The sequence below is a fragment of the Podarcis pityusensis genome, assembly GCF_964106645.2.
Source record: "Podarcis pityusensis genome assembly, chromosome: 3".
In the NCBI taxonomy this organism is placed as follows: domain Eukaryota; kingdom Metazoa; phylum Chordata; class Lepidosauria; order Squamata; family Lacertidae; genus Podarcis; species Podarcis pityusensis.
This window is the reverse complement of record NC_138026.1, coordinates 89435754-89463345: the sequence shown is the minus strand read 5'-3', so window position 1 is coordinate 89463345 and position 27592 is coordinate 89435754. Positions and strand designations below refer to the sequence as shown.

Here is a 27592-nt window from a genome sequence, read left to right as displayed (position 1 = left end):
TGCTGGAGGAGACTCTTGAGAGTCCCATGGACTGCAAGAAGATCAAACCTATCCATTCTGAAGGAAATCAGCCCTGAGTGCTCACTGGAAGGACAGATCGTGAAGCTGAGGCTCCAATACTTTGGCCACCTCATGAGAAGAGAAGACTCCCTGGAAAAGACCCTGATGTTGGGAAAGATGAAGGGCACAAGGAGAAGGGGACGACAGAGGATGAGATGGTTGGATGGTGTTCTTGAAGCTACCAGCATGAGTTTGATCAAACTGCGGGAGGCAGTGGAGGACAAAAGTGCCTGGCGTGCTCTGGTCCATGGGGTCACGAAGAATCGGACACGACTAAACGACTAAACAACAACAACACCACATAGAGGGACGCGGGTGGTGCTGTGGGTTAAACCACAGAGCCTAGGACTTGCCGATCAGAAGGTTGGCGGTTCGAATCCCCGTGACAGGGTGAGCTCCCATTGCTCGGTCCCTGCTCCCGCCAACCTAGCAGTTCAAAAGCACGTCAAAGTGCAAGTAGATAAATCGGTACCGCTCCGGCGGGAAGGTAAACAGCGTTTCCGTGCACTGCTCTAGTTCGCCATGACCCAGAAGCTGTACGCCAGTAAAGCGAGATGAACGCCACAACCCCAGAGTTGGTCACGACTGGACCTAATGGTCAGGGGTCCCTTTACCTTTACCTTTTACCACCACATAGAGGGAGGGCAAGTTAGTGAGCAAATGAGTGAGCAAGGAAGGAGAAGGAGGGTGAAAAGGTGGAAGGGGAAGCCTCTGCCCCACTGCTGCTTTAAAAGGCAGAGTCCTCATAGTCACTGTGTGAAGGGATGCCAGCAGTGAGGCAGTCCCTTGCTGCTTTCTGGGCACACAGTGAATAGGTTTTCTGCTCTAGTACATAGACTATGAAAGCAGCATGCCTGTTCGCCCAGGCTGCCCAGTGAGAGGTGGTACCTGGAAGAAGAGGAAGAGAAGCCGCTGCCACTGCTGCCATACACAGTAGCTGTGGCAACCCTGCTATGCAAAGCAGCAGCAGGACAGCAGCTTCTTCTTCATCCTTGGTGTCCTCTTCTCTCAAGTGCTGCCTGAAGCAGCTGCCTCAGCTCACATCATTGGTTGGCTGGTTCTGAGAGGATGTATAATAAGGAGGACAACTTAACCTTCTGGGGGCATGGGGCAAATCTATCAAGTTTTATTCACTTTTGGTGGTTCTACCCAAATGGATGGGGGATAATTTCATTCGTAAAAGATACTGCAGGATATGAACTTTCTGAGGATCTTTTAGCAGCTTTGACTTAGCTACTTATGTGATTCATAGAGGAAGGTGAAGGAATGTGACTTGGAGTTTGTAGATACATTACGTGCAGCAAATATGAATGTTGCAATCAATTGGAAAAAAATCCACAGATGACCAAAAGAAATCCATAAATGAAGCAAAAAAAGGTAAAAGCCACATTAGAAATGATTCATCCAAAATTATGCTCATTGCTGGAATGGCAAACATAATTAGTAACTAACCTTGGTGTTATGGTCATCACTATAATATTTATAGTCTTAGTTTATATGAAAATTCAGAGCCATATTTCAGAATATCATCCCAGTGCTCAATTGTTCCTTAAGTGATCTATGGGCGTCAAGATTGGCCCTGTATATCTCCACTTTTCAAAACTCTTTGTATTGCCTGAATTGTCCTCAAATTCTCAACAGAATAAGGTCATGGTCTGTAGCAATGGAGCATGGTGGTTCTTTCATGCATCTGATATTTAATGCACATGCGAACATACCAAGACATGTAAATGATAACCACAGAAAGTGTTTTTGTGAGCTCTGTGCAAGGCCTTTGCTAATCAAGATTGTGCTAATAAGAGTCTAATCTGTGCAAACCAAAAAAAGAATCCGGACAATGTAATCTGACACACGAGCTAGAAACTACAAAGCTTGCAGTGGAATTGCAATAAATAGGTGTCATTGGTTTGCCACATGTAGGAGGCATTACAATAAGTGAAGAAGTCTGTGCATTCATAGTACAAGACAGCCAGAGGTTCATAAAGACATATTTATGACAGAAGAAAGTGGTACACTGGGCTAGCAATTGCTCTTTTTATACATCACTATTTCTCGCTCCACAATAAGCTTTCCTGCCGCTTCCCCACCTCCCAGGCCCTAGGCAGTGTTTGATGCTTAGATGTCTCCTTCTGACTGCTCTGGCTTGTTTACACCATTCTGTATACTGTATAGCAGGCACTAAAGTGAATTCAGCTGGACTGCATGCTGAGCTGTTTCAAGGAGAATTCTGGGTATACTTTGTTGTGACATTTTATTCAGAACTTAGCCTGAGGAGGGGAAGTAAAAATAATCACAAGGTGGGGACGGAATCTTCTGTGTTTCGGAGTTCAAAATCCCGATGGAAGTAGAATGAATGTGCCATTTTATTTATATGAAGGGACAACATGGAAGAACTTTATAATAAAATACTTTTCTAGAACTATGCAAAATTTTTGCAGGCAAACCATTTGGCAGAAGAGGGGTGGTTGGTGAACCTCAAAATGAGCTGCTTAAGATCATTTAAAACCATGTCTTCTTCCTACTAAATAATCTCAAGTCAACAAGAGATCACATACCTAGTGTGGTGATGATGTGGCACTTCATTGCCATTGAGAGTTCGCATCACTGAGGGCAGTGGCTTTTCATTGCCCTTGCTTTCTCTGAATGGAGTAGAGTGGAGAAGGAATGTGAAGTCTTTATTTTAGAAGAATATGCCTGCAAGTACTGTATCTAGCAACAAAACCACATCTGCCCTAATTTGAAAATTCCCTCCATGCGCAATTGCTCTGATGTGCTCATGGAGCTGTCTGGCCTGATTGCTTTCTCCATTCATTTCTGTTAACATAGCTGATTTGTACACACTTCTGTTTGTGCATGCAGAATAACTCTCCCTCCCCCCATTGGAATTGTTGTGCAAGAGATCCCTGTGTGCAGCTGAGTGTAGATGGCTGTCTGGACTGAGGAGAAGGAATGTTCAGCAAAACCTCAGGGGCAGACGACTTGAATGTTAGGGTAGATGGATAGGCAAATATATAGGTAGCCTCTGGTGTAAGCAAATCAGTTCATCGCCACTCATGAGTTTTATTTAGTACTGTCATGTCCATTGTCTGCAAAGGTGAAAATGGGAACAGCAGCAAGCAACCAAACAATTAGTACTATAGTTGGTTAATTTTATTGTTTTATATTTTAAGTGACATTGGGCACTTGTTAGAAGGGGAAATGTTTTCATGTTAAACAAATTAACAACAGCAACATAAGAAAATCTTGTTTCCCACTCTGAGCTTTAAGAATAGGGCAGGCTACAATAAAATGTTCATTTAACAGGACCATGGCAAGAATGAGAGGAAACAGTGTAAAAAAGAAGAAGAGAGGAGTTTTGCAGAGCCACAAACCTCTCTAACACTTTGAGCATGACTATATTAGACTTAATATTGATTTAGCGAGGAATCCAATGTCTTAAAAAAAATCCATATTACTTTCTGCATAGAAGCTTTCTTAATATGACAAGACAGTAATTGAATAAATATGAGTTTCAAAATTGCAAGCACTAAAACACATTGATTTTTTTTTTTTTAAAGAAATATCTCCAGGTCTAAAAAAAGGTTGAATGTGTCACATGATTCTTACCAAAGTAGAATTTTAGAAGTAACAGAGTCTCTACAGAAGAAAGAATAAAAGTACAAGGGTATGCAGTAGCAACGATGAATGCAGCCGCTCTGATTCACAGCCCTGTGTGTGCAAACTGGGAGGTCCTACTGAAGTCTTTGACAGGCTGGCGCTCTCCACAATGCTGGCTGGGGCTGGTGAGAGTTGCAGCCCAAAGCCACTGGATGACACTGGTTTGGTGAAGGCTGCCTTACTATGTGAGTGGCTCATTCATTAAGGATGGGGGAAGAAATTAAGTTTAGTTCACATGTAAAGGTAAACCTACATAACTGACACTTCCTGAAACAATACACGGACCGAAACAAAGCCATCTTTCAAAATGTGCATGTCTCCAAATTTTGCAATGCAATTCTCCAGCTAAGTGATGTGTAGAGAAATGCACATACAGGGGCAAAGCATTCATAAAATCCTCTTTTTAGTGCAAATAACATGCAAAAATGCATTATATTTGGGGTTATTATTTTGAAGTAATAAAAATATATTAAAAAGGTAAAGGTAAAGGACCCCTGGACGGTTAAGTCCAGTCAAAGGCAACTATGGGGTTGCGGTGGGCATTTGTTCACAGACAGCTTTCTGGGTCATGTGGCCAGCATGACTAAACCGCTTCTGGTGCAATGAGACACCGTGATGGAAACCAGAGCGCACGGAAACGCTGTTTACATTCCCGCTGCAGTGGTACCTATTTATCTACTTGTATTGGCATGCTTTCGAACTGCTAGGTTGGCAGGAGCTGAGACAGAGCAATGGGAGCTCACTCCGTCATGGGGATTAAAACTGCCAACCTTCTGATCAGCAAGCCCAAGAGGCTCAGTTGTTTAGACTATACCGCCACCAGAAGCGGTTTAGTCATGCTGGCCACATGACCCAGAAAGCTGTCTGTGGACAAACACCCGCTCCCTCGGCCTGAAAGCAAGATGAGCGTTGCAACCCCATAATCACCTTTGACTAGACTTAACCATCCAGGGGTCCTTTACCTTTACCTAAAAGTATATTAGGCAATATTGCATACCCAAATGTATGTGTTTAAGAAAAAAAACACACAAAAATCCTGTTGATGGCTTTTTTTACAAGAACTGGGCAAAAGATCTTAAATGCACTAAGAATATGCTGATTGTGAAAATGAATTCAGCCTCCAAAAATAAAATTATGTATGTCAGTTTTCTATTTCACATGGAATATCATTGTACTGCAAGTTACTCTCAGTTATTGATACAATGACATCCCTTTAAAGGAAAAAAATATGTGTGTGCGTGTGCTAGGTACATTAAATATTTATGGGAAGCTGAAAATTCCGCTTAAAAGCAAACTGATTGTTCAGGATAGAGAAATGATAAATAAACGGTTATATATGCATTCTAATCTGGCTTTCATGACTGGTACAGAAGCAGTCTTGTTTGGCCAGGTGGATGAAGCTGCTCTCGTATGCAATCTACATTACCTGAAATAAACTAGGGGTGCACAAACTGGCTATGTTTGAGCTCATAATTTCCCTTGTTATTTACAGAAACTCACAGTATAAGCTTGGCTGAGCATTCACCATGTTTCCAGTAACTATTTTAGATTTTTGGTTGTTGCTGCTGCTGTTTTTAAAAGTACTTCCAGATTCCTACAAGTGCCGTTAAGCGTGTTGTAATTAATGTTGCAAGTCCCACTGGGTGCTGTGGATCGTGGTGATGTGCTGTCACTATCCTGGGGAATTTTAAGTATTCAATATATTTTATGTACATTTTACATATTTTACATTCAGTTCCACCTTGAAGTATGTAAAATACATTAAATGTGTAAAAAATCCTCCATAGAGTGATGGCACGTAATCAAGAAGTGCTGTCGATATCAGGAATTGCTCCGCATTAATTTCAACACACACAGTAACAGGGAACTTTACGTACAGAGATAGATGGATCTGTCACTTTCCATTCTCCCAGTTTCTCATTTTTCCAAACCTGAATTCAGAAATTTGTGGGTTTTATAATTATAAATATTAATCAGCATTGTAGCATGATTTTTTTATTTTATTTTTTGGTAATGCACACATTTTTGCCTAATATATTTTTGGAAAGTGATGTTTCCTAACATAATGTAAATTTGGATGTGAAATATACATTTGGTGCATATTTTACCATGGTATATGAATTTTTGTCCACTTGGCTGGAGCACTGCACTGCAAAATTCAGAGAATGGCATTATCTCTCAACCTGAGCTCTATAACCTATAGATAACAATAGCATTACCCTACCTTGCAGGGTAATCTAAGTAATGGCTGTTGAACCTCTTGGAGTCCTTGGGGAAAGCACCATACATCATTGCTGGTGCAGCACTGTGAAGGAACAATCTGCTCACCCAAGATGAACCATAGAAACACTTCCCTTTATTCTGTGCTCAGGAATTGCTGGTCAGATCTTTGTCTCCTGCAATTTTCCTTGCAGAAAAACTTCCCTCTGGCTTCTACTGCTCCTTTGAAGATGAAGACTGTGGCTGGACTCAAAGTTCATCAACTTCCCAAGAGGCCCATCTGTGGCATATTGGAAATCCACAACATAGCCATTTTTGTTTGAAAGGTATGTCAGAGTTGTACCATACTACAGGGGGAAGGGGATAGACTTAATTTAATTGTCTTAGGCCAGTGGTTCCCAATCAGTGGTCCATGGACCACAGGAGGTCCACATAACCCACTCCGGGGGTCTGTGGCACCATTCACAAAACAAAAACTTCTATAGAGACAGTGCTTTTTTTCAGACAGAACTCACCGGAACCAAGTTGTGGCACCTCTCAGGTGGGTGCTATTGCCATTATAAGAGAGCAAGGGAGGTGTTCATGGCGAGTTCTGGCACCTCTTTTTCTAGAAAAATAGCACTTCATAGAGAAATAAAAAAATTCAAAAGTCGGGGGTCCATGGCTACGCTTTTGAAAAACTGGGGGTCTGCAGTTCTTAGCTAATTGGGAACCACTGTCTTAGGTCATTGAAAAGAGAATTAAATTTCCAAGGTTTATTTATTTCCAATACCCTGCCGTTAGGGAGAGTGAGGTGGCTGTCTGACATGGCAGATGTTGACGGCAGGCAGTGGTGGCAAGGCACTAGCCCCATGACCAGGATTGAAGTAAGACTGAATTGCCCGTCCAGTCAGCTCCAGCAGATGGAATGCAGGAGGACGAGAGGCATCTTGTCTTTCACCTCAGGCAGCAAAATGTGTCAGGCTGGCCCTGAGCAATTCACAGCGCCAAGATTTCCGTTCTTTTGGAGTTCTCTTCATGTTGCCGTGATGATGGTAGAAGTGACCTTCAGCCTCAAGCTTCAGTGAAATATTACTTTTGCATATTTCATAACGGCAGAGGTTCACTCAAAATCAAATTTTTTAAAAAGTTGGATGCATTTTGATTCGGAGCAAGTGAAGAAAACAAATCCCAAGTCAGGGATAAACATTGTTTGTGAGAGAAGCTGGCAGGGCGCTTGCGTATAATTCTGAAGGTGGGACCCTGGGGTATATGAAACTGCATTACTACATCCAAAGAATACTGAAAAATGACTTCAGCTGTGTTATCCCTCTATAATAAGGGCCTACCTGACATTTGCATGTCTACGTGTGCACACCCACCCACAACCAAATACTCTGTTCTGCTGCACAAATGTTCCATCAAAGTAGTAACAAATTTACCTCCCCTTCTTCTCTCCCCTCCTTTTGCCCCCTCCCAGAATGTGCACTTTTGCTTAACACCAGTGAGATGCCAGCTGCAGAAACAGTTGTGGTGACTAGTGCTGTGTTTCCAGCTCCCATGAAAAACTCACCCTGTGAGGTAAGTATACTTGCTTAGCTGCAAACTGGAAAAGTGTGCAAGGTGCTTAGATTGTCAAAAAAGATGTATGTCTAGCTATTATCAGGCCCTTCACATTACCCTTTTATTTGAATGACATGAGCTACAAATACTAATGGCTCGGGCAGTGTCGGGTATTCCATTCCAGTTTGTTATTTGTTGTTTACCATCTTATTTCCTCCCAAACATTGCATACAACAACACACATATGTGCAGACACCCACACACCCACACCTGCACACAGAATGATAATAATGAAAGTAAATATTTTTCCCCTTTTATCTTCCAAAATGTGAGGGCGATCTGGCTGCGACATCTGTCACCCCATTGATTGCCAGGGTTGATTCGGCTGATCTGGCTGGCTAGGCGGGTGTCCCCTTCCTCCCTCACTGCTCCATGTGTGTCCCTCCCGAAGCTGCGTGCTCGGTGGAAGAGGATGACCATCCCAGATAGAAGGAGTGTACCGTTCTTCGGTCAAGGGTATACGATAGCTGCGCTCCCCTGCTAGAACCTCCAAACAAGTCGGGTATTCCATTCCAAGGGCTGCTGCTTTCAGTGGTGTAGAGCATCTCTGCACTTTAAGTAGCAAAGACAATCGCTACTACATGTTCACCAATGTTTCTGTGTGCTGTGGACAGCATGGTGAATTCCTTTGTGAATGTGTACGTGCAAGGAACCCAGTGAAATACACAGCAATTGTGTTTATCAAGCAAAGAGTGGAGGACCCATTATCTCCACTCTTCTCTCACCTTTAGAAACTGATCTTTGGGACCCTGAGTTCGAAACCAGCTGTGAGAAATAGCGCCTCCACTGGTGAACTAGAGTTATTGGCTAAAGAAAAAGAAGACTCACAAAAAGCGCCATTCAAAACTGGGTTTGAAGTGGGAGAGTCCTGTGTAAGAAACTTGGTGAAAGAATTGGGTTCAGTTCACATTTAAATGCAGACCTACCTAATCACACTTCCCCAAATAATACATGAACTGAAGCACAACTTCAAAATTTGCAGTTTTCTGAAATGTTGTTTTCCAGCTAACTAATGTTGACAAAAATGTTTGTACTGGGATAAAATATGCATAAAAAAGCATATATTAGTAAAAACACACACAAATAATGCATTATATTAGGGAACTGGCTTGCAAAAATATGTATATTGGGCAAATTCACATTAAAATGCTAATTAATTTTCATAAAGTTTTTTATTAAAAAAGACACACAGATGAATATGGAAATGTAAAGAACTGAACTTAAGGCTAGAAAAAGTGAAAAATGGAGAGAAACCAAATTGACACATTCACTCATCCCTAGACCAATGGGAAAGGATGATAAATCAATGTGTGCCAGATTTAAAGCTCCCCTTAAGATTTCTTTTTTAATTTGCACAGGGAAAGGAGCATCGTAGGTTAGGGGACAGCCAGAACTGCCCATTCCTTTGAACGACTATTGTACTTCTGTGAATGATAAATTCACTCAAGTAAGGAGGGAATGAAAACTGTCATGTTTGGCCTTTAGAAGTAATTAACATCGCTGATGTAAATCACTGGTGCTCTTTAGCAGCGGCAGGAAAATTACATACCCAAGAGGCGTATAAAATTAAAATTGGAAACCGCTTTGCCACTAGTGCTGCAGAGTGCGTAGGAATAATTACAGCAGAATTGTGCAAATAGGAACTGCTAGGTCATACAAAAGCATCCTGGATAAGTACCCAAAGAGTTCAGATTCATTGCATCCATATATCTGAAGTTTGATTTTTCTATACTTTATTAGTAATGCTAACATTTTCAACATTTTCAAAAAGAAATTGGCGCTCAGTGAATAGATGCCCATTTAGAGCCACAGTTCTGAGAGACTTAAGTCTCAGTGCAAACTCCGTAAAGCAGCCTTCACCATCCTGGTGCCCTCCAGATGCTTTAGACTCCAAATCCCCCAGCCGCATCCAGTGCTGATGTGAACTGTAGTCAAAAAACATCTGGAGCACCCCAGGTTGGTGAAGGTTGTGGTAAAGGAAGATTGTTGGGGACAAATAACTATGTGTTGGGGGTGAAATCCATGTAAAACAGTGTTGCAACAGGCAAGCAAAGGCACCTGTATCTTTGTCCCCTCCCTTTTCCCACTCCTGGAAAACATTTCAGATTTCAGAAGAGAATCTCTAATAAGAAACTCTAATAAGAATAGGGTTTGTTTGGGGGTGGGGTTGACCTGGTTTGCAGAGTTTCTTCTCTTGCTGTTTTAGGTGCATAATTGCAAAACCCGGGCATACACACAGCATGAATGGACACAGTAATTGGGAGGTTGTCAGGATCAAGTGTTTGTGCAACATTCGCCAGAGATATGAATGGAAACAAGTATTTATGGAAGGGTGGCAAATCCAATTCTTGCAGTGTAACTCAACATAAGATGAACTTGCTCAATAGACTAGCTTGATGGTGTGCCCACTGTCCTCAGTTATTCCAGCTGAGGTGAGAAAGCTCAGCGATACTGCATCTGCTTTGCATTCAAGGAGTTCCAGTTTTGGTCTCTGGTGTCTCTTGGTAGCTGTGGGAGAGATTCCTGTCTGAAACCCTGGAGAGTCATCAGCTGTTAGTGCGGACGATGCTGAGCTAGATGGACCAATGGTCTGATCACAGCAGCTTCCTGTGTTTCTAGGTGAACCCTACTTCCCTCAGCTATCAGCTTGAGGTTAACATCTTGCTATGAGAGCAGAGAGAATACATAGGGAACTATTCAGCTAATTCCTTGTGCACAGGGAAAGACTTCTGCTGGTGCAGTAGGACTCCTCCCCCCCTCCATGCCTCATAAAAAGATAAAGGGACTCCTGACCATTAGGTCCAGTCATGGCCGACTCTGGGGTTGCGGCGCTCATCTCACTTTATTGGCCGAGGGAGCCGGCGTACAGCTTCCGGGTCATGTGGCCAGCAGGACTAAGCCACTTCTGGCGAACCAGAGCAGCGCATGGAAATGCCGTTTAACTTCCCACTGGAGTGGTACCTATTTATCTACTTGCACTTTGACATGCTTTCAAATTGCTAGGTTGGCAGGAGCAGGGACCGAGCAACGGGAGCTCACCCCGTCATGGGGATTCGAACCACCGACCTTCTGATCGTCAAGTCCTAGGCTCTGTGGTTTAACCCACAGTGCCACCCATGTCCATCCATGCCTCATAGCCTCCCCCAATCTGCTCCAGACAGCTGGGGGAATCTCTATAACTAGAGAAGTTAATGGAAGAAAACAGGATGAAAAGAACGGAGTAGTCGTAATGGAAAAGGGCAAAATGAGCATGAGCCAGGGGTTCTTAACTTTTTTTGGCCTTGGCCTTTGAAAATCAAAGAGGTAGCACAAAATGCCCATTGCACAGAAGGCACATTGATGATGCTCAGGCCACCATTCCCCAAACAGGCAACACACCTACACCTTCCCATTCCAAAATAAATAAAACCCAGGGAGGAGTGAAACTTTTCCCTCCCCTCCTTCAAAACTTCCCATGATACACTTCCTTAAGACCTTTTTCCTGAGACTTGCTTACTTTCAGTATTGGAGCCGGGGGGGGGGGGGGATACCTTAAAGCAGGAACATATAGCAGGGGAGGAAGCAGGTTTTGTTCCCATCCTCTGCGCACTCCACTTCATGTTGAAAAAGGTAACCCTTTCCCCACACCCACACTTTATCCAAACTAGTAACCCTGTGTTTAATGCATGCCCACAATGTCTGGGTCATCCCTTGGCTCCCCTTTTCTCTGACAACATCCCTCTGCTATAGTGATTTTTCTTCCTGAGCTTAGGTTAGGAGACTTTTATGTTGTATTATTTGATTGCATTTATTCCTAGTGGACATCTTTCTTCAGACAATTAGACATTTGCTACCTCAATTTCGATTGACATATTGACACACTCCTATTCAATTTCCTCGCCTACCATTGCTTCTTCCTTTACAAGAGTCTCTCCTTTCCTTCCTTCATGCCTGCAGCACATGCAAGATGTAAATATTTTAAAACTCCATTTTGTCACAGACCAGCAAGTGTGAATATTTCTCATAATCTGCCTGCTGTCAGAAGCCGGGTGAATAATTTCCCAAGGTGTGTTTGTTCCCCCCTCCCCCCCATCCATAAACAGGGTGAATAATTAAACTTGCATTTGAAAGTGCATTGGGGAGGGGAAGAGAAAGTTGCAATCTATTACTGCCCCACCTCTGTCACTCCCGGTGACACTTAAAAGTCGCCCATGCAGATCCAGCATTGCAGCTGTTGGTAATAAAGACTCAACAGATTTTGGCAATGGTTCTTGCTTCTTCCTTTTCACACTGTGCTGAAGCCTCGGCTCTGAACAAGCCCTGGCTTGAGGCTTCGAAGACTATTTTACTGGAGCAATCAATCTATGTGACCAGAATAATTCAACATCATTCCAAGCCTATTGCAAGGAGAGGAGCAAGTCCTTGCCCCCTAATTATCCCGGAGGATAGGAGCAAGTGATCATCCTCATAATGGAGCCATAGCTGGAAAATATGATGGTGAAATTAAAATTCTGCTTTCCCATATTTATTTCCTCTCCAGCATTTCCCAGTCGGACTGGCTTAGATTTACGTGTTAAAATTCCTCTCCTCCCCTCGACCTCTTTTAGCTTTGACAGCTCAAATGGGCATTTCACAATCAGGCCAGCAATTGGAATTTTACAGTAGATTTCAGAAAGATGTTGTTGAACTGAACTCAGTGTCTCAGTGAAGTTTTCACCTTGGAGCCCTGTCTCACCAAGTCTCCCACATAAACCCATTCACTTTTCCTGTAAGGATATGAGTGGGGAAAACTTCAGATCCTGGTCCTGTGTATGTAGGAGCCCTCTATGTCCCTTAACCCTCAATGACTTCCAGGGATGTGGGTTCTTGTGTATGCCTAAGTGTGTATGGTGAGTCTGCACCTGTCCAGCTCTCTTTCAAACAGGAGCTACCACAGCTGGGCTTCCATGTCATTACCTCAGCAGATAAAGTTTGCTTCATGTTCAGAATGTAGCTAACCTAATATATATGAGATTGGGAAAGTAGCTTTGCCCCAAAACACTATGGACTTGTCCACCATGGAGCAAAATGTAGACCCCATCCTAGTGCTGCCCCCCCATTACATTTTTTTAACATCCTTGCCATTTCAGACTTTCCAAGGATTGAAGAACCTCACACTTAAAGGGAGAAGAGTCCAAGACGACACTGAGATGGGGAGGGCATCTTGTGGATGGCCAACACTGATGGGGAGACAGGCTGGTGCAAATCCAGATTTTGCTCTAGTGTGGACAATCCTTATGTCTACTGATACGATAGTATGGGGTTTTGAGAAATGATGTCCCCACCTGCACCATGAGAAGCACAGGAAGCTGTTTGTCCATCTAACCTGGTTTTACATACTTCGACTTGCAGCAGCTTTCCAAGTTCTCAGACAGAGGCCTTTCCCATCACCTGTTCATGGGGGGGGGGGGGGAAACCTAGGCATGCCAAGGATTGAACTTGGGACCTTCTGCATGCAAATCATGTGTCCTAGCTACCTGGAAGTACCTATGATGCAGGCAACATGGTGATGCTTTTTGTTGTGGCACATTATTGCAGTTTAGATCTTATAGGCAAAAGGACAAGTGCCACAGTCCACACTATACTCTTGACTTTTGATAACTGTACCAGTCCTTTAACCTTATATGTATGCCTCCCCCCCACACACACTAGTTAGCAGGCAGTATAGAAGCCCTGTCTGATACCTTGGACTTGTGATCCATTTGCCCAAAATGTTGGCCACTCCTGCCCTATGCAGATTCATGTCTTTTCATTGGAAAGACCAGAAGGGATTAGATTTCCATTATTCACTTTGCTCCTGTGACCAGAAGCAGGGTGTTAAAATACTGTTCTCATAGCGCTGCTCGTCCTTTCTGAAAATAAAATGTTCAGAGACTTCCCTAACTCAAAGGAGCCCCAACCCAATTTGTGCAGAGGTGTGAATATTTCAGATAAGCACTTCCCTGCATGTCAAACCTTCATATTTTATATATCCCTCTTTTAAAGAGTCTCCCTCTACTCCAGCAGGCAAAAGTTGTTTCCATTGCAAGTGATAGTAAACTACATGCCCCTAATGATGTATCCATCTATCCACCCATAAAACATGTTTTGACCTTGTAGAGATGTCACAAGTCACAGGAGGATTAGACCCATCTAAATCTTTGCTAGATCAGTGTTGAAATATATTCTTCTGCAGCTGCTATCTCCCCTTCCATGCAGCTACTGTATGATTAAGTTTCCTCTGAGTTTTCTGAATATGGAGCTTCCGTTTGCCAAATCAGGGCATTCACATTAGAGGACAAAATTTCAAACTTCTCTACTCACAAATCTCTTCTTCAATCTGCCTGCCTGAGCCATGCAATAGATAATGGAGAAGTCAGAAGCCTCCAGCATGATAAAACTTTAATTACTAAGCAGCTGTCATAGGCGACCTTCCTGCTTAGGTTGCCACCTCTACTAGAGTAGGAAGAATAAGGCCATTGCTCTTTTGCATATGTTAAGTACACAGGAGTGCGGGCTTCAGATTATGCATAGCCGAGAAAGCGTGTCAGACCAGGTAGCAGAAATCTGACAGAAAGGTTTCAAATGGTCCAGGTGGTGACTCTAATCTTGTAAACTGCCTGAACCACTTTTGTTGCTGGATTTCCCCTACACTAGGATTAATTATGCCAGCGATATCTGATGGATGAAAATATAATGTATCCATCCAAGGTTACTCATATTTTACTCTTCAGAGCTCCGGTGTTATAAAAGCAGAGCTCTGGCTCTTACAGCCATACAGAGCTTGTTCTCATTCAAGCAAATATAAATGGACTCAAACTTCATCCCAAGGATATGGAATGTCCAGTGATAGCTTATGTCCTTATTTCTTCCATGTGAAAGATGCCAGCAACTTGCATGCTTGTCTTGAGTAATTATTACCGCATGCCCTGGAAATGAACTCTGATTCATTCTATGCAATTTCAAAGGAACCGATAGGATCAAGAACCCATCTGATCTTGTAGTTTAGAGTGATGTTTAGGAGCATCTCATGCCTGATAGGCTGCCCAGGGAGGTAATCACAGTTCAACACAGGCATCGTTGCTGCTCTAGTTATACCTGAGTGCAATTTATTTTAACCCCTGGACTAAACCAACAAGAAAGTTCTTCTAATTCACTGTACAGCTTTCTGTTTAGTGAATCAGTAAGGCTTTCAAAGCACTGATGAGACAATGTCAGGCCAGGATGGTTGATTACATTCTTTAATGGTGTTTCTGGCTTCTGAATAACCTACTGGAAATGTATATCAAGGGAGTGGTTGGGAGGGGAGGGGGAACCCAGAAACAATAACAATGAGATCCTAGAGTCATATCTTTTTAAACATGCCCAGAGTCTGCTTTAGGCTCCATTGCACACAGAGAGTGCCATCTGCCATCATCTGCAAAATGAACACCAGTCTCATTGGAGCATCATGGCTTGGGGCATCCAGATCATTGCCTGCTCTTGTTCACTTCAGCAGGTGTTAAAGGCCTTGGAATGTCCTACTACAGAGCTTAGGAACTGTGGAAATGAAAGCCAAAGGCATCCATTCAGGCAGCATGCCAGCTAATTCAATCTGAGCCAGTTCATTACAGCCTGTGTATTTACTCTTTGCAGATATGCTGAGCTCCCATGTATGATGCCAATAACTCCTTTCATCCAAGCAGCTGACGTGTGTGCAAACTGCGGCATCCATTCCAATTTACCAAATGCTTTCAGTCTAATATGTTTGATAACAAGCTTCGAGAGGCAGGCTTATGGCACAGCTTCAGGATATACAGGCAGGTTCAGGATATACAGGCATCTCTGTTGTCTAATGTTGGCTCCTGGGCGACTAAGGACAAGGTTGTGAAGACTCCCACCCCATGCAGCAGCCTGGGCTGTGACTCAAATAAAGAAGGGATAACCAAATTTGTAGAAGCAACAGCACTAGAGGCAAAGAAGGTGGAAATCAATCCAAGTGCCAACATTGTGACTGGGCCAGAGTCCAGACCCATCAGATTGGGTGAACTCTTGAGACAGAAGCTTCTGAATCATAACCTCTGAGATGCACGTTCACCAGAAGTTTATACCCTTCCCCATCAATTCAGGCAACAGTCCTGGAGGGAATTGTCCAAGAGGAGGAGGAGGACTAGCCTCCAAGCCAGAGTCCTGCCTATTTAAGACCTCCCAGGAAGGGGTTGAGCCAGGGAATAATAATTTGGCCCTGGTTGAGACCAAAAGGCTTCAGCCCTTTCTTAAATCTTGAAGCAAGTTATTCCCCGGACCTTCTCATAGCACTACCTTGCTTCACCACACCCCATGGGGCTCTTGTTGAGATCAGGACGGGGCCCAAATAGACAGGAGGAACAGGTCTCCTAGTTTTTCAGATGACTGAGCAAGTCTGACATAGAAGGTTTTGTAGGGATTAAGGAGTTGCTCCTGACCCAATTCTGGCCTATCAGTTTAAGGAGTTTAACCTCCCTGGGGTTGCTAGATTAATTTTGGTTAATTTCATTGTACACAGGTTGTACATTGACAATAAAGGTATTATTATTATTATTATTATTATTATTATTATTATCTGGCACTTTGGTAACTACTTGATGGTGGGAGGGGGGATTACTTCATTTGGTTGTGCAAACTGACCTACCCTAGCAATAATTTCTACATTCTTCCTGTTGACAGCAAACACACACAGAGAGAGTAAAATACTCATTTGGTTGTGTGCAGGGTGAACAAAAGGCAATTGGCACCATTTGCCTTCGGTACTATCAGCCAGCATAATTTGAGAGGCCACCTACATTGCGCTCAGTTGGCAGGAGTCAGTCAGCTCGCTGCTTTCTGAATTAAAAGAAACAAAACAAACAAATCTGAGACCCTGACTCTCTTCATGCCGCTTGTACCCCTTCAGCCCAAGTTACACTTTCAGAAGCTGTGGTTTTAAAAGCATTGATGTGGATGGTCCAAGTTGATTTGATTTTTTACCATGATTGATTGTAGGAAGATGGGAAATCAATCAAGTCAGGGTAGATTTAAGTGACATATTTATAGTACTAAAATGTAAGATGAATTGGGGTCGAACTACTCTTTGTGCACTAATGCACAGGAGCTCAAGGTGCATCAGCATTCATTGTTCAATCCAAAGGTTGGGCAATATTCTGCGCCAAAGAATAGCATCCCAAAGCAGCTTTTCAGCTGTCCAGGTATGTTTATATGTTTCTGTGTAATGCACAGTTTGGGTCATTGTTCTTCTTGAGATCTTACCATGAGTCCTGCCAAACCATAACATATCAATTCTCATGTTGCTGATGGCAGTGGTATCATGTGTCTGAATGGTGAGAGACAGCCTAGGAGTCGGGGAAAGTTGCTGTACTATGTCATGCCACAATGGTCAGGAAGGTCACATGTCTCCTTATGCTTTTAAAAAGCTTTCAATGTTTGTCCTTTTTTTATAACATCTGAAAGTGCATGGGAAGGTGGGAGTGGAATCGCAACAGCCAGCCCGTCCCATAACCGGCCAAGATTAAATAGAACAAGTGTAGATACCTCCATGCATAGCTTTACATGTTATAATGAACATGTGGGTCAGGGAAGGAGCCTGCTGTTGCAATTCCATTCCCACATTTTTCATGCATAGTTATAGGGTTTCTATAACGTCTGAAAAGGACTTAATATCAAAAGCTATACTGTCAAATTAGAGAGGTGCCCTTTTCTTGGTCTATGCATTCACATGGCCTTACTATTATACCAGAAAAGAACAAATTCCTCACCAGAGACTTCTGGGGGAAAGTAGCAGCAGTGCTTTTTGTGTATGATGGTCGTCAACAGTATGCAGTACCAGCACCATTTTTGTTGCTGGCCTTGGCAGCCATTTTGTGTTGCCCATGGCAGCCATTTTGTGCTGGCATCCATGGTACTTTTATGAAGATACGAGCACCAGCACCTCATTTTTACACACACACCACACAAAAATGCCAAGTAGAAGTCAGTGGGTAGCAGGACTGATCCTGTACATAATGCAGGCTTCACCAACCTGATGTCCTTCAGATGTTTTAGATTAGAGTGTTTATCAACCCCACCCAGCACAGCTGTGATAGCTGGAGCTGAGGTTGACCCAAAATATCTGGCAAAAGCTTCTCTAAGAGATAGTAATTGCATATGAAACAATTCAAAATAGAGATTAAAAAACAACACAACTACTGCTTTGATAAAAGTCTCAGTTCTCTTATTATCCACTCAATGCCAAAAAGTCTATTATTTATTGTAGCCTCAGTAAGTTACTCCTTTCAGTATTCTCAAGTTGTATTTAGTTTGAAGTTGCTTAAATCTGTGTGCTCACCCACACCTCATTTGCTGTTTCTTATTAGCAGAGACTTTGCTGCTTTTTAAGCTGTACACTGCAGTGTTCATAATGCAGAGGTGTTGAGACTGGCCCAAACTGTAAAGGATTACATTTTGTACCTGACAATGAGAGCCAGCAAGTTCTAAAATGAGAAAACACCAGGAAATAATTTTCTATGCAGGAATAAAGGGTCACAGAGGGACTTGGTTATACTAAACCCAAGTGAAATACTTGGGACCACATTGGGGTATGGTACTTTAATTAATAAAAATCCAAATACCACCGGATCATAATTGGAAAGTCTATAATAACCTGCAGAGAGGAGTGGAAAAAGCCTAATTTTTGAAAGGAATATCAAGGGGGATGATGGTGTAATTGCTGGCAACACCCTCTTATTGCAGACTTTCCGCTCATCTCTACTGCTTGCCTGAATATAAAAGAGTTCATTACTGAAAAGGCTGTCAATTTTAACTTGTATCTATTAGGCCATGTCTAAAGGGAGAGAGGGATTCTTGCTCTTTTGGATAACACAGGCATTAACATTCTCCCATTTTATAGGAGGATGTGCATTTAAGGGGGAACTGAGTGGACAACTCTGGCAAAGTATTTAATGGGGAATAAGAACTGCTAAATATTCAATACCTGGCTTTTTGGCAATGCATGTGATCACAGGAAGAAAAGGGGGAGGGAATCTCAACAGCTAAAACATGTAATGGAAACTGAAAGTTGGGACTGGGGACAAGAGAAAGATCAGTAGACTAGTTTCAGCCATGAAAATAAGCATAATTGATAGGATTTCTCAGTGCACCCAGCCCTCTAGGCAAAAATAAATTAATAAAAGTGACAAATTGGTTGTTCTATAAGCCCTCAGAATTGTAAATTATATATAACCTGGACTTGCCAACAACTAACATTCTGGACAAGTGTAGGGAATATTTTTCATCCTGAGGACTGGATCCAGAACTGACCTTTTTAGGGACCTCCAGGGACCTTTTTAGATTGGTGGATGGGGCGACCCACCTGTCCATCACTTGGTGGCATTATGATGTCAGTTGATTATTATTTTCTTTTTAAAAAGAAAAAACAAAACATTTTATTGCTTTTCCACAATAAAAGAGGGTCACTGTTAGAGCTGATCAATTTATTGGTGGCTGTCAGTGAACTCTTGCTCTAGCCATCTGCAGATACAGTTTGGATTCAAACCGTGCCTGCAAATGGATATATTTTTTCCAACACAGAGCAACAAAGCAGCATTCAAGGCTGGTCTGCAGAAGGAAAATGTCCATTTGCAAGCACAGTTTGAACCTAAACCATACTTGAAGGTGGGCAGCTTCAGAGAGGTTTGTTGTCATCACCAATCATCTTCAAATATCTCAAGGGCTGTCACATGGAAGATGGAACAAACTTGCTTTCTCCAGCTCAGGAGGGTAGGACTCGAACCAATAGAATCAAGTTACAAGAAAGGAGATTCCAACTAAACATCAGGAAGAACTTCATGACAGTAAGAACTGTTCAACAGTGGAACAGTCTCCTTTAGGCAGAGCTGCAGCTGGGAGGGGGACCTAGCTGGGTTTTTTACCCCGGGTGAGGCCTCCAGAGGGGCACCATTGAGGCTCTCAGCCTGTGTGTGCAAATGCACTTGGGGGTCTCATTTCGCCCCTGCTTTGGGAGGCTGTGGACTCTCCTTCCTTGGAGGTTTTTAAGCAGAGGTTGGGTGGCCACCTGTCATGTATGATCTCATTGAGATTCCTGCATTGCAGGAGGTTGGATTAGATTACCCTTGGAGTCCCTTAAAACTCTACAACTCTATGGTTCTATGATAGGTGCTGTCAGCAAGCCCTGCTTCCCAAGAAATAGTTGGGAGTGTGCTTTAGGCACCCATTTGTTCTTTTGCAGCTGCATCTTTACCTGACTGAAGTCACACCTGATGTTAGGTGTGGGGCTGGTGGGCATTTGGAAAAACTATGTTGCTAATTAGGCCTGTGGGCCAGAGCTTTCCCACCGCTGCTCTAAGAGTTCAGTAATGTCTCCCATGCTGCCCAACACCACGAAAACACTGGGAAAGGTTGCCAGGGGATAGGAAGTATAGTGGCATCGGTATGCTGATGAAACCCAGCTCTGTTTTTCCTTTTCATCAAATCCAGCTGAAGCACTGCAGTGCTTCAATGCTCACCTGCAATCAGTGGTGAACTGGATGAAGAGGAATAAAGTTAAGATCAATCCAGATAAAATGAAACTGATTGTAGAGGGGAGTAAACTGAATTGGCTGCCTAGGGATATGCCTGTTCTGAACAGAGTCAGACTCTCCTGTAAAGACCAGTTTTGCAGGCTGGGGGTGCCTGGAGTCCCAGGTGGCAGGTGGCACCCAGAGTGCCTGTTATCAAGTTTGGCTAACATGCTGGTTTTGCCTGCCGCTAGAGGATAGAGGCTAAAGCACTGTCATTCATGCTTGGACTTATTTTGTATCAGTCTATTATGGCACACTCTGTGTGGGGCCCATTTGGAAGACAGTTTGGAAACTTCAACTAATATAGAACGTGGTAGGCCACCTGTTTACAGGTGCAGATTGGTATTCATATTTATCACCTGTTTTGAAGAACATAATACAAAGAGGTTGATGACTAAATACCCATCTTGCAAAGGCTGCAAATTTGTTTCTGGGAGAAGTAAAAGCCGTAGCATAGCTAGCCTGGGGGAGGGGGAAGCACAGGGGTCTGTACTGTGGCATGGTGGGTGCTGCGTAAAAGTGTTCATTCCTACCTTTAAAGCCCTAAATGGATTATCTTAGGCAGTGCTTTTTTTTAAAAAAAAGTGTTTAGGGGTATTCTCATTTTAACTCAAGAAAATCACCATTTTATACTTCAAATTGGGGGGGGGCGGTTTACAGTAAATATAAAGAAACTGACCAATCACCGTGCTAGATTCCAACTCCTACTTCACACATTAAACGCTCGCTTCCTCCTGAGACTCAGGAAACACCGTGACAGGAAATGAGGCCACCATCGGGGGTAGCAATGAAACTGACGATTCACCATGCTAGAGAAGAAACTGTTTTTTTAAAAAAGTTTCTTCTCCCATTAGATTCACAAAATGTTTACGAGTATGCATACCCCTGCGCCCCCCCCCCGAAAAAAGCACTCATCCTAGGAAAGTCTCCTCCCATATGACCCTCTCCCCAGTGCTTAAGATTTTCTCAGAAGGCCTTTCTCTGTATTCTATCTCATGGAGAGGCTACAGAAACAGACATTTTCTGCAGCAGCTCCAGGATTACATCATTCTGCTTCATGTGCAATTTGAACAGCCTCTTGTGCAAACAAGTGAAATGCTTTCCATATCAGTTGGTTTGGGGGGCTTTAATTTCTGTTTTGCACTTCTTTGGTTTCCTTTTAGCTTCACTTCCGCTCACTGTCATTGCTTTTTGGGGTTCGGATCTTAAAAGAAGAAGTTTGTATTGTATTATTTTAGTGTTGTAAACCACTATGACACTTGAATGAATAGTGCCCTGTTAAATATTTATGTAAACAATATAATGTGGGAAGTGGCCATAAGACAAGTTGGAATAAGATGAACAAATGCTTGCGCTGCACTGAAGGAAATTCATGAATTTTGTTCCTGGACCACTTACGTTATACAGAAAGCAAAGCACTCTGTCATAAGCAAAGGGGGTGACAGTGGAACTCGAGAGGTGAGGCCAGTGCTTAAAGATGGGCTAAAAGCCCCTTCTCTGAAATGGTCCCCTAAATATCTCTGCCATATCCATTGTTTTGCACAGCAGCTCCTGTAGAACACTGCATGGTGTATATGGCATGGCAAGGAGAGGTGATGTCCACAGGCAACATCCAGGCAGCAAATATTGTCTTCTAACAGCACGTAGTTAAACCGTAGAATTTGCTCCTGCAAGAAGTATTGATGGCCACCAACTTGCATGGCTTTATAAGAGGATTAGACAAACTGATTGAGGATAAGGCTATCAGTGGCTACCAGCTACAATGACTATGTTCTATTTCCACTGTCAGAGTCAATATGCTTCTGGCTGCCGGTTGCAGGGAAATTACAAGCAGGGAGAGTACTGTTGTGTTCAACTCCTCCTTTGGGGCTTCCCATAAGCATCTGGTTGAGATCAGGTTGCTGGGTCATGGGCCTGAGCCAGCAGGCTCTTCTTATGTTCTATGCAGTCCCAAGCTGCTGCTATGTGGAAACAAACCTGCACAGCACTTGCTAAGGGGAGAGTGAGTAAAATATTTTCTGCAGTGGGGGAACTCCATGGACCATAAGTTTCCCACTGCCAGCGTATTGCAGTGCGGTTCATCCTTAAGGAGAACGGTAGAAAGAAGGAATTTGGTGGCCACATGGGTGGAAGTGGAAGAAAGGAAGTTGTTGGTTGTGATTACCCTGTTTTAATTTGCTTTGTACCAATCTTTTACTTGTAGCTCCGGTTGTCATGGCTCCTCCAAGGCATCTTTCTTGGAGATGTTTCACTGGTCCTTGTCGAGAACAAGACTGGGAAGGAACAGAGCAGGAAACTCTGGCACTTGGAAAATAGAAAAGGATTGGGGGTGTGGCAGAAGATGCTCAGGCCTCTCACGGATGTATCAGACAGGTAGGAGACATCATGCTTCTTTTTCATTCTTTGCCTATTTCAATTTAATGGATGTCTGGATTTCTTGAGAGAAGGACAGAAAATTGCCCATATTGGGGCAACCAACAAGAGCCAAACCCCCTTCTCAATTTTAACTTGCTTTTAACTTGTGGGCAGAGCAGCCACCACATATTTCTTTTCTGGGGGAGGTATTGAAAGCCTGAGCCAGCTGAACACCCCTTTTCTCCTCACTTGCTTTCACCAAACATTGTGTGCAGAGAATTAACTTTCATCTGGTAACCTACATACTACTCTCTTCTCCTCTTGTACTTCCACATGACTACGAAAGACTGCTTGCTGATCAGTCAGCAAGGCTAGATACCTACATTTGGCATTCTAGGAGAAAATGTGTCATTCATTGGTGAAGTGGAGGAGGACTGCAGCTCTGGGAATTTGTAGAGTAAAGAAAATAATAAAGCAGGGTTGTGTGGGGTTTTTTTTTAATAGGGTTCCTACTTTGCACTAGCAATTTAAAACTAAATGATGACATTTCAGTTGGCTCATGATTTATTTGTTAAAGCTCAGTGTGTTTTGTACGGGGAACCTATGCAGGCAAAAGCACCCATGCATTCAGTGGAACATACTTGCAGGAAACAAGGAAATGATTGTAGTCAGCTGTGTTACTTCTATAGATACAGGGTGGGATTCACCAAATTGGCACTGTCAGCAGAAGCCCTGTGCTTGTGCATTGGGGATTTTCCCCCTCTCTTTCCTCCTGCACCTCCTGCGCCCCCTAAAATTGTCTAGTGGGAGTCAAGAGAATCCACAGAACAGCATGTTTTGGGAGGAGGTGGATCTTTCCATCTGGTAAACTGAAATTCTTGCACTGGCATAACATTTGCATTAGCACAAAAATGAATTCTTCCTATATGTTCAGCACAACTCCCTGTATTTATGGGCTGTGCTGGAGGTCATGGCAAAAGCTTGTAGGCATGGAAGCTGTCATGATGTGCTTTGGCACTTCAGAGTGAACCACTACACTGCTGGTAATATGTACTTCATTTGCACATTTCCAAGCAGAGTATAAATGAGACATAAAAGATACCCTCCAGGCAGTGGCATAGTGTGGGGGGAGCCTCAGGAGTTATTGCCCAGGGCACAAAATTGTTAAGGGTTAGAGAAAAAGAATCTAAAGGAGGAAGATTACCAATGACCTTCCAGCTAGTGGAGAACTTCAATCTACAGGATGTATGGAGACTTAAACACCCAAACGAGAAAGAATTTACTCACTTCTCAGATGCAAAACAGTCAGCAGGGAGAAGTAATGCAATATGGATGTCAAGTAACCTAATATTGAAAACAAAAAAAGCAGAAATCCAACTAAGACAGATCTCGGACCACAATCCAGTCACCTTAGAGCTGAGAAACAGTAGAAAATTAAGATGAAGATGAATGAATGAATGAATGAATGAATGAAAATATTTACAACAATAAAAAATTTATTAAAAAGCACAAGAGGCCTTAAAATATTTTTTTGAAATTAATATAAATCGGGAAACTGACATCAAAGTAATATGGGATGCTAGCAAGGCTGTTATGAGAGGTTTCTGTATCCAACAAAGTGCCATCCGGAAGAAAATTAGAGAAAACAAAATGGAGCAAATTAGGAAAGAGATAAGTACAAATGAGAAAGGCTGAAAAACCCAAAAAACGAGACCGCAGAACAAAATATCAAAATGTTGCATACCCAATTCTCCATATTTTTAAACCATGAAATTGAACATAAATTAAAATGGCTAAAACAAAAGTTTTGAATTTGCTAACAAATCAGATAGAATGCTGGCTTGACAATGAAAGAAGAAACAAAAAGAAAAGATGATAGGAAAACTCATAGAAGGAGGGGAAACAATTGATGAACCCAAGGAAATAAGCAAAAGTTTTCCAAAATATTTTAAAGATATCTACCAAGCATGTAAGGAAGATGATGAGAAAATAGAAAAATACTTAGGTCAATTTAAATTTTTATTCCTTTTTTTTCTTTTTTCCTTTGTTGGGGGTTGGTGGGATGGATAGTTGGTTGGGGATTAATTTTAGTATAATTGTTCTGTTCCTTTTGTTGTTGTTGTTTTATTGGTTTTGTATAGTTTGTGTTTTGTTTTTAAGGGGCGGGATCAGGGCTGCCTGGGAGTGGGTCCCCAGCCAACACGATGGCTGGGACAAGTTCCACAGGGGGGGAAGCACTGGGACATCCGATCTTGGTGATCATGGGCAGGAGGCGGAGTTACGCTAAGACCAGACCATGTCATTACCGAGGAGGCAGGTTTAGTCGTTGTTTGAAGACTATCCCTGCCTCTGGGTCTGGCCTTGACCGGATGGATACTGGAATCAACAGGGGAAACCCACATGACCTGAAAGTGTTGCTGTGCAATGCCAGGTCAATGATGAATAAAACCACTGCCATCCACGACTTGATTGTGGATGGAGGATTTGACCTGGCATGTGTGACAGAGACCTGGTTGGAGGAAGCAGATGGGCCTGTCCTTGCTGCTGCTTGCCCACCAGGTTTCTCTTACGCACAGCAACCCAGGTCATGTGGGTGGGGAGGGGGGGTTGCAGTGATTTTTAGGAAGTCACTAGCTTGCACCAGGCGTCCTACTGGGAAGATCCAGTTCTCTGAGTGCATGTTCTGGAAGTTGGGCAATAGGGGCAGTACAGGATTCCTTTTGGTGTACCGACCTCCCCACTGCACCAAGGATTCCCTGTCCGAGCTGCTTCAGGTCGTGGCGGATTTTCTCCTGGAGACACCTAGTTTGGTTGTCCTAGGGGATTTTATTTTATTTTTTTAAAATGATATTTATTAAAGTTTCCAACAAAAAGAACACATCAATAAAAAATTAAACATAAAAAAGAAATACACAATTCAAAAATACACAATACATAATCCAAAAAAAACACCAAAAAAAAAAAGACAAAAAAGAAAACAGTTAAAAACAATACCACCTTTTCATCTCCATTTTTAAATTTACTTATTTTCTGGACCTCCTCATACCTCCCTCTTTTGTATTCCAGTTCAAATTGTTTGTCCAGCAATTTCTTTCCCTCTTTTTTAATCCCAATCTTTAATCTTAATATAATATAACATTAAATTTTACCTCTTAAAAACCAAATTTCCATTTCCTTTAACTTTTTTAATCCTAATCCTTAATCTTAATCTATATATAACTTTAAATCCTGTACAGCTGGAAGCCGTCCTAGGGGATTTTAACATCCATGCCGACACGACCTTACAAGGGGCTGCTTGGGACTTCATGGAAAGCATGCCTCCATGGGGCTGTCCCTGAATAAGTTTGGCCCAACTCATAGTCATGGACATGCCTTAGACCTGGTGTTCACCTCTAGTGACGTGGGTGATCTGACACTAAGTAAAAGTGAAACAAAAGAAGTGCCATGGTCAGATCACTTCCTGGTGCAACTGGACTTCTCCGCGACCCTTCCCCTCTGCAGGGAGGTGGGACCAATTCGGATGGTCCGCCCCCGCCACTTAATGGATCCAAATGGTTTCCAGAGAGTGGTAGGGGATGCTTTAGCCCATGTTGATGGCCTTTCAGCTGATTCCCTGGTGGCCCGCTGGAATGCGGAGTTAACCAGGGCTATCAACTGTCTGGCTCCAAAGCGCCCTCTCCGATTGCATGGAGCCCAGACAGCACCGTGGTTTTCTTCGGAGCTGAGGGCGATGAAACAATCGCTGAGACGGCTAGAGCATCGGTGGCAGAAAACTCACTCCGAATCTGACCGGACACAGGTTAGAGCTCAACGTCGAGCCTACCAAGTGGCGATAGCGACGGCGAAGAAGACTTTCTTCACCGCCTCTATTGCATCTGCAGAAAATAGTAGCAGGAGACTCTTTCAGGTGGTTCACAATTTAACGGAACCACCTTTACCACCGGGGCCTTGTAAAGACCCCAAGATCTCCTGCAACGATTTTGCAAAGTTTTTTGCAGATAAAATCACTCATATTCGGAAGGAGCTAGACACCACCGTGGGAGCAGGGCTGGGGTGGGAGAGTGCTAGAGCTCTGTCTGGTCAAGTTGCATGGAATCAATTTCAATCCGTTACCCCCGAGGATGTGGACAGGCTGCTTGGACGCATGAAACCAACCACCTGTCTCCTTGATCCTTGCCCATCCTGGCTAATAAAAGCAAGCTGGGAAGGGCTGGGTGATGGGCTCTGCGGGGTGGTGAATGCTTCCCTCTGTGAGGGAACATTTCCAGATCCGCTGAAAGAGGCGGTCATTAAACCGCTTCTTAAAAAACCATCTTTAGACCCGGCCAGTATGGCCAACTATCGCCCAGTCTCAAATCTTCCATTCTTGGGCAAGGTGATTGAGCGCGTGGTTGCTGAACAACTCCAGGCACGCCTGGAGGATGCGGACCATTTGAATCCCTTCCAATCGGGATTCAGGCCTCACCATGGGACTGAAACTGCCTTGGTCGCGCTGGTTGATGATCTCCGGCGAGCTAGGGACAAAGGTGAGAGTTGTTTCCTGGTTCTGCTGGATCCCTCAGCGGCCTTTGATACAATCGACTATAACATCCTTCTGGACCGTCTAAAGGGGCTGGGAGCTGGGGGCTCCTTCCTCCTGGGCCATGTTCAGAAAGTGGTGGTGGGGGATGAGTGTTCAGACCCCTGGGCCCTCACTTGTGGGGTGCCTCAGGGTTCTGTCCTCTCCCCCATGCTTTTTAACATCTATATGAAGCCGCTGGGAGAGATCATCAGGGGGTTTGGACTGGGTGTCCATCAATATGCAGATGATACCCAGCTCTACCTCTCTTTCAAATCAGAACCAGTGAAGGCGGTGAAGGTCCTGTGTGAGTGCCTGGAGGCGGTTGGAGGATGGATGGCGGCTAATGGATTGAAGTTGAATCCTGACAAGACAGAAGTACTGTTTTTGGGAGACAGGGGGCGGGCTGGTGTGGAGGACTCCCTGGTCCTGAATAGGGTAACTGTGCCCCTGAAGGACCAGGTGTGCAGCCTGGGAGTCATTTTGAACTCACAGCTGTCCATGGAGGCGCAGGTCAATTCTGTATCCAGGGCAGCTGTCTACCAACTCCACCTGGTACGCAGGCTGAGACCCT

At 43.4% G+C, this 27592-nt stretch overlaps 1 protein-coding gene across 1 annotated transcript in view; it reads left to right on the top strand.

Annotated features, from left to right (window-relative positions):
* The window catches only part of ALK (ALK receptor tyrosine kinase), a 586654-nt gene that overhangs the window by 452069 nt on the left and 106993 nt on the right, over positions 1-27592 (top strand). Inside the window, exons 7-9 of the mRNA XM_081000090.1 lie at positions 6132-6263; positions 7397-7497; positions 22309-22478. Coding sequence (XP_080856216.1) covers positions 6132-6263; positions 7397-7497; positions 22309-22478 — 403 coding nt within the window. The remainder of the gene's footprint in view (positions 1-6131; positions 6264-7396; positions 7498-22308; positions 22479-27592) is intronic.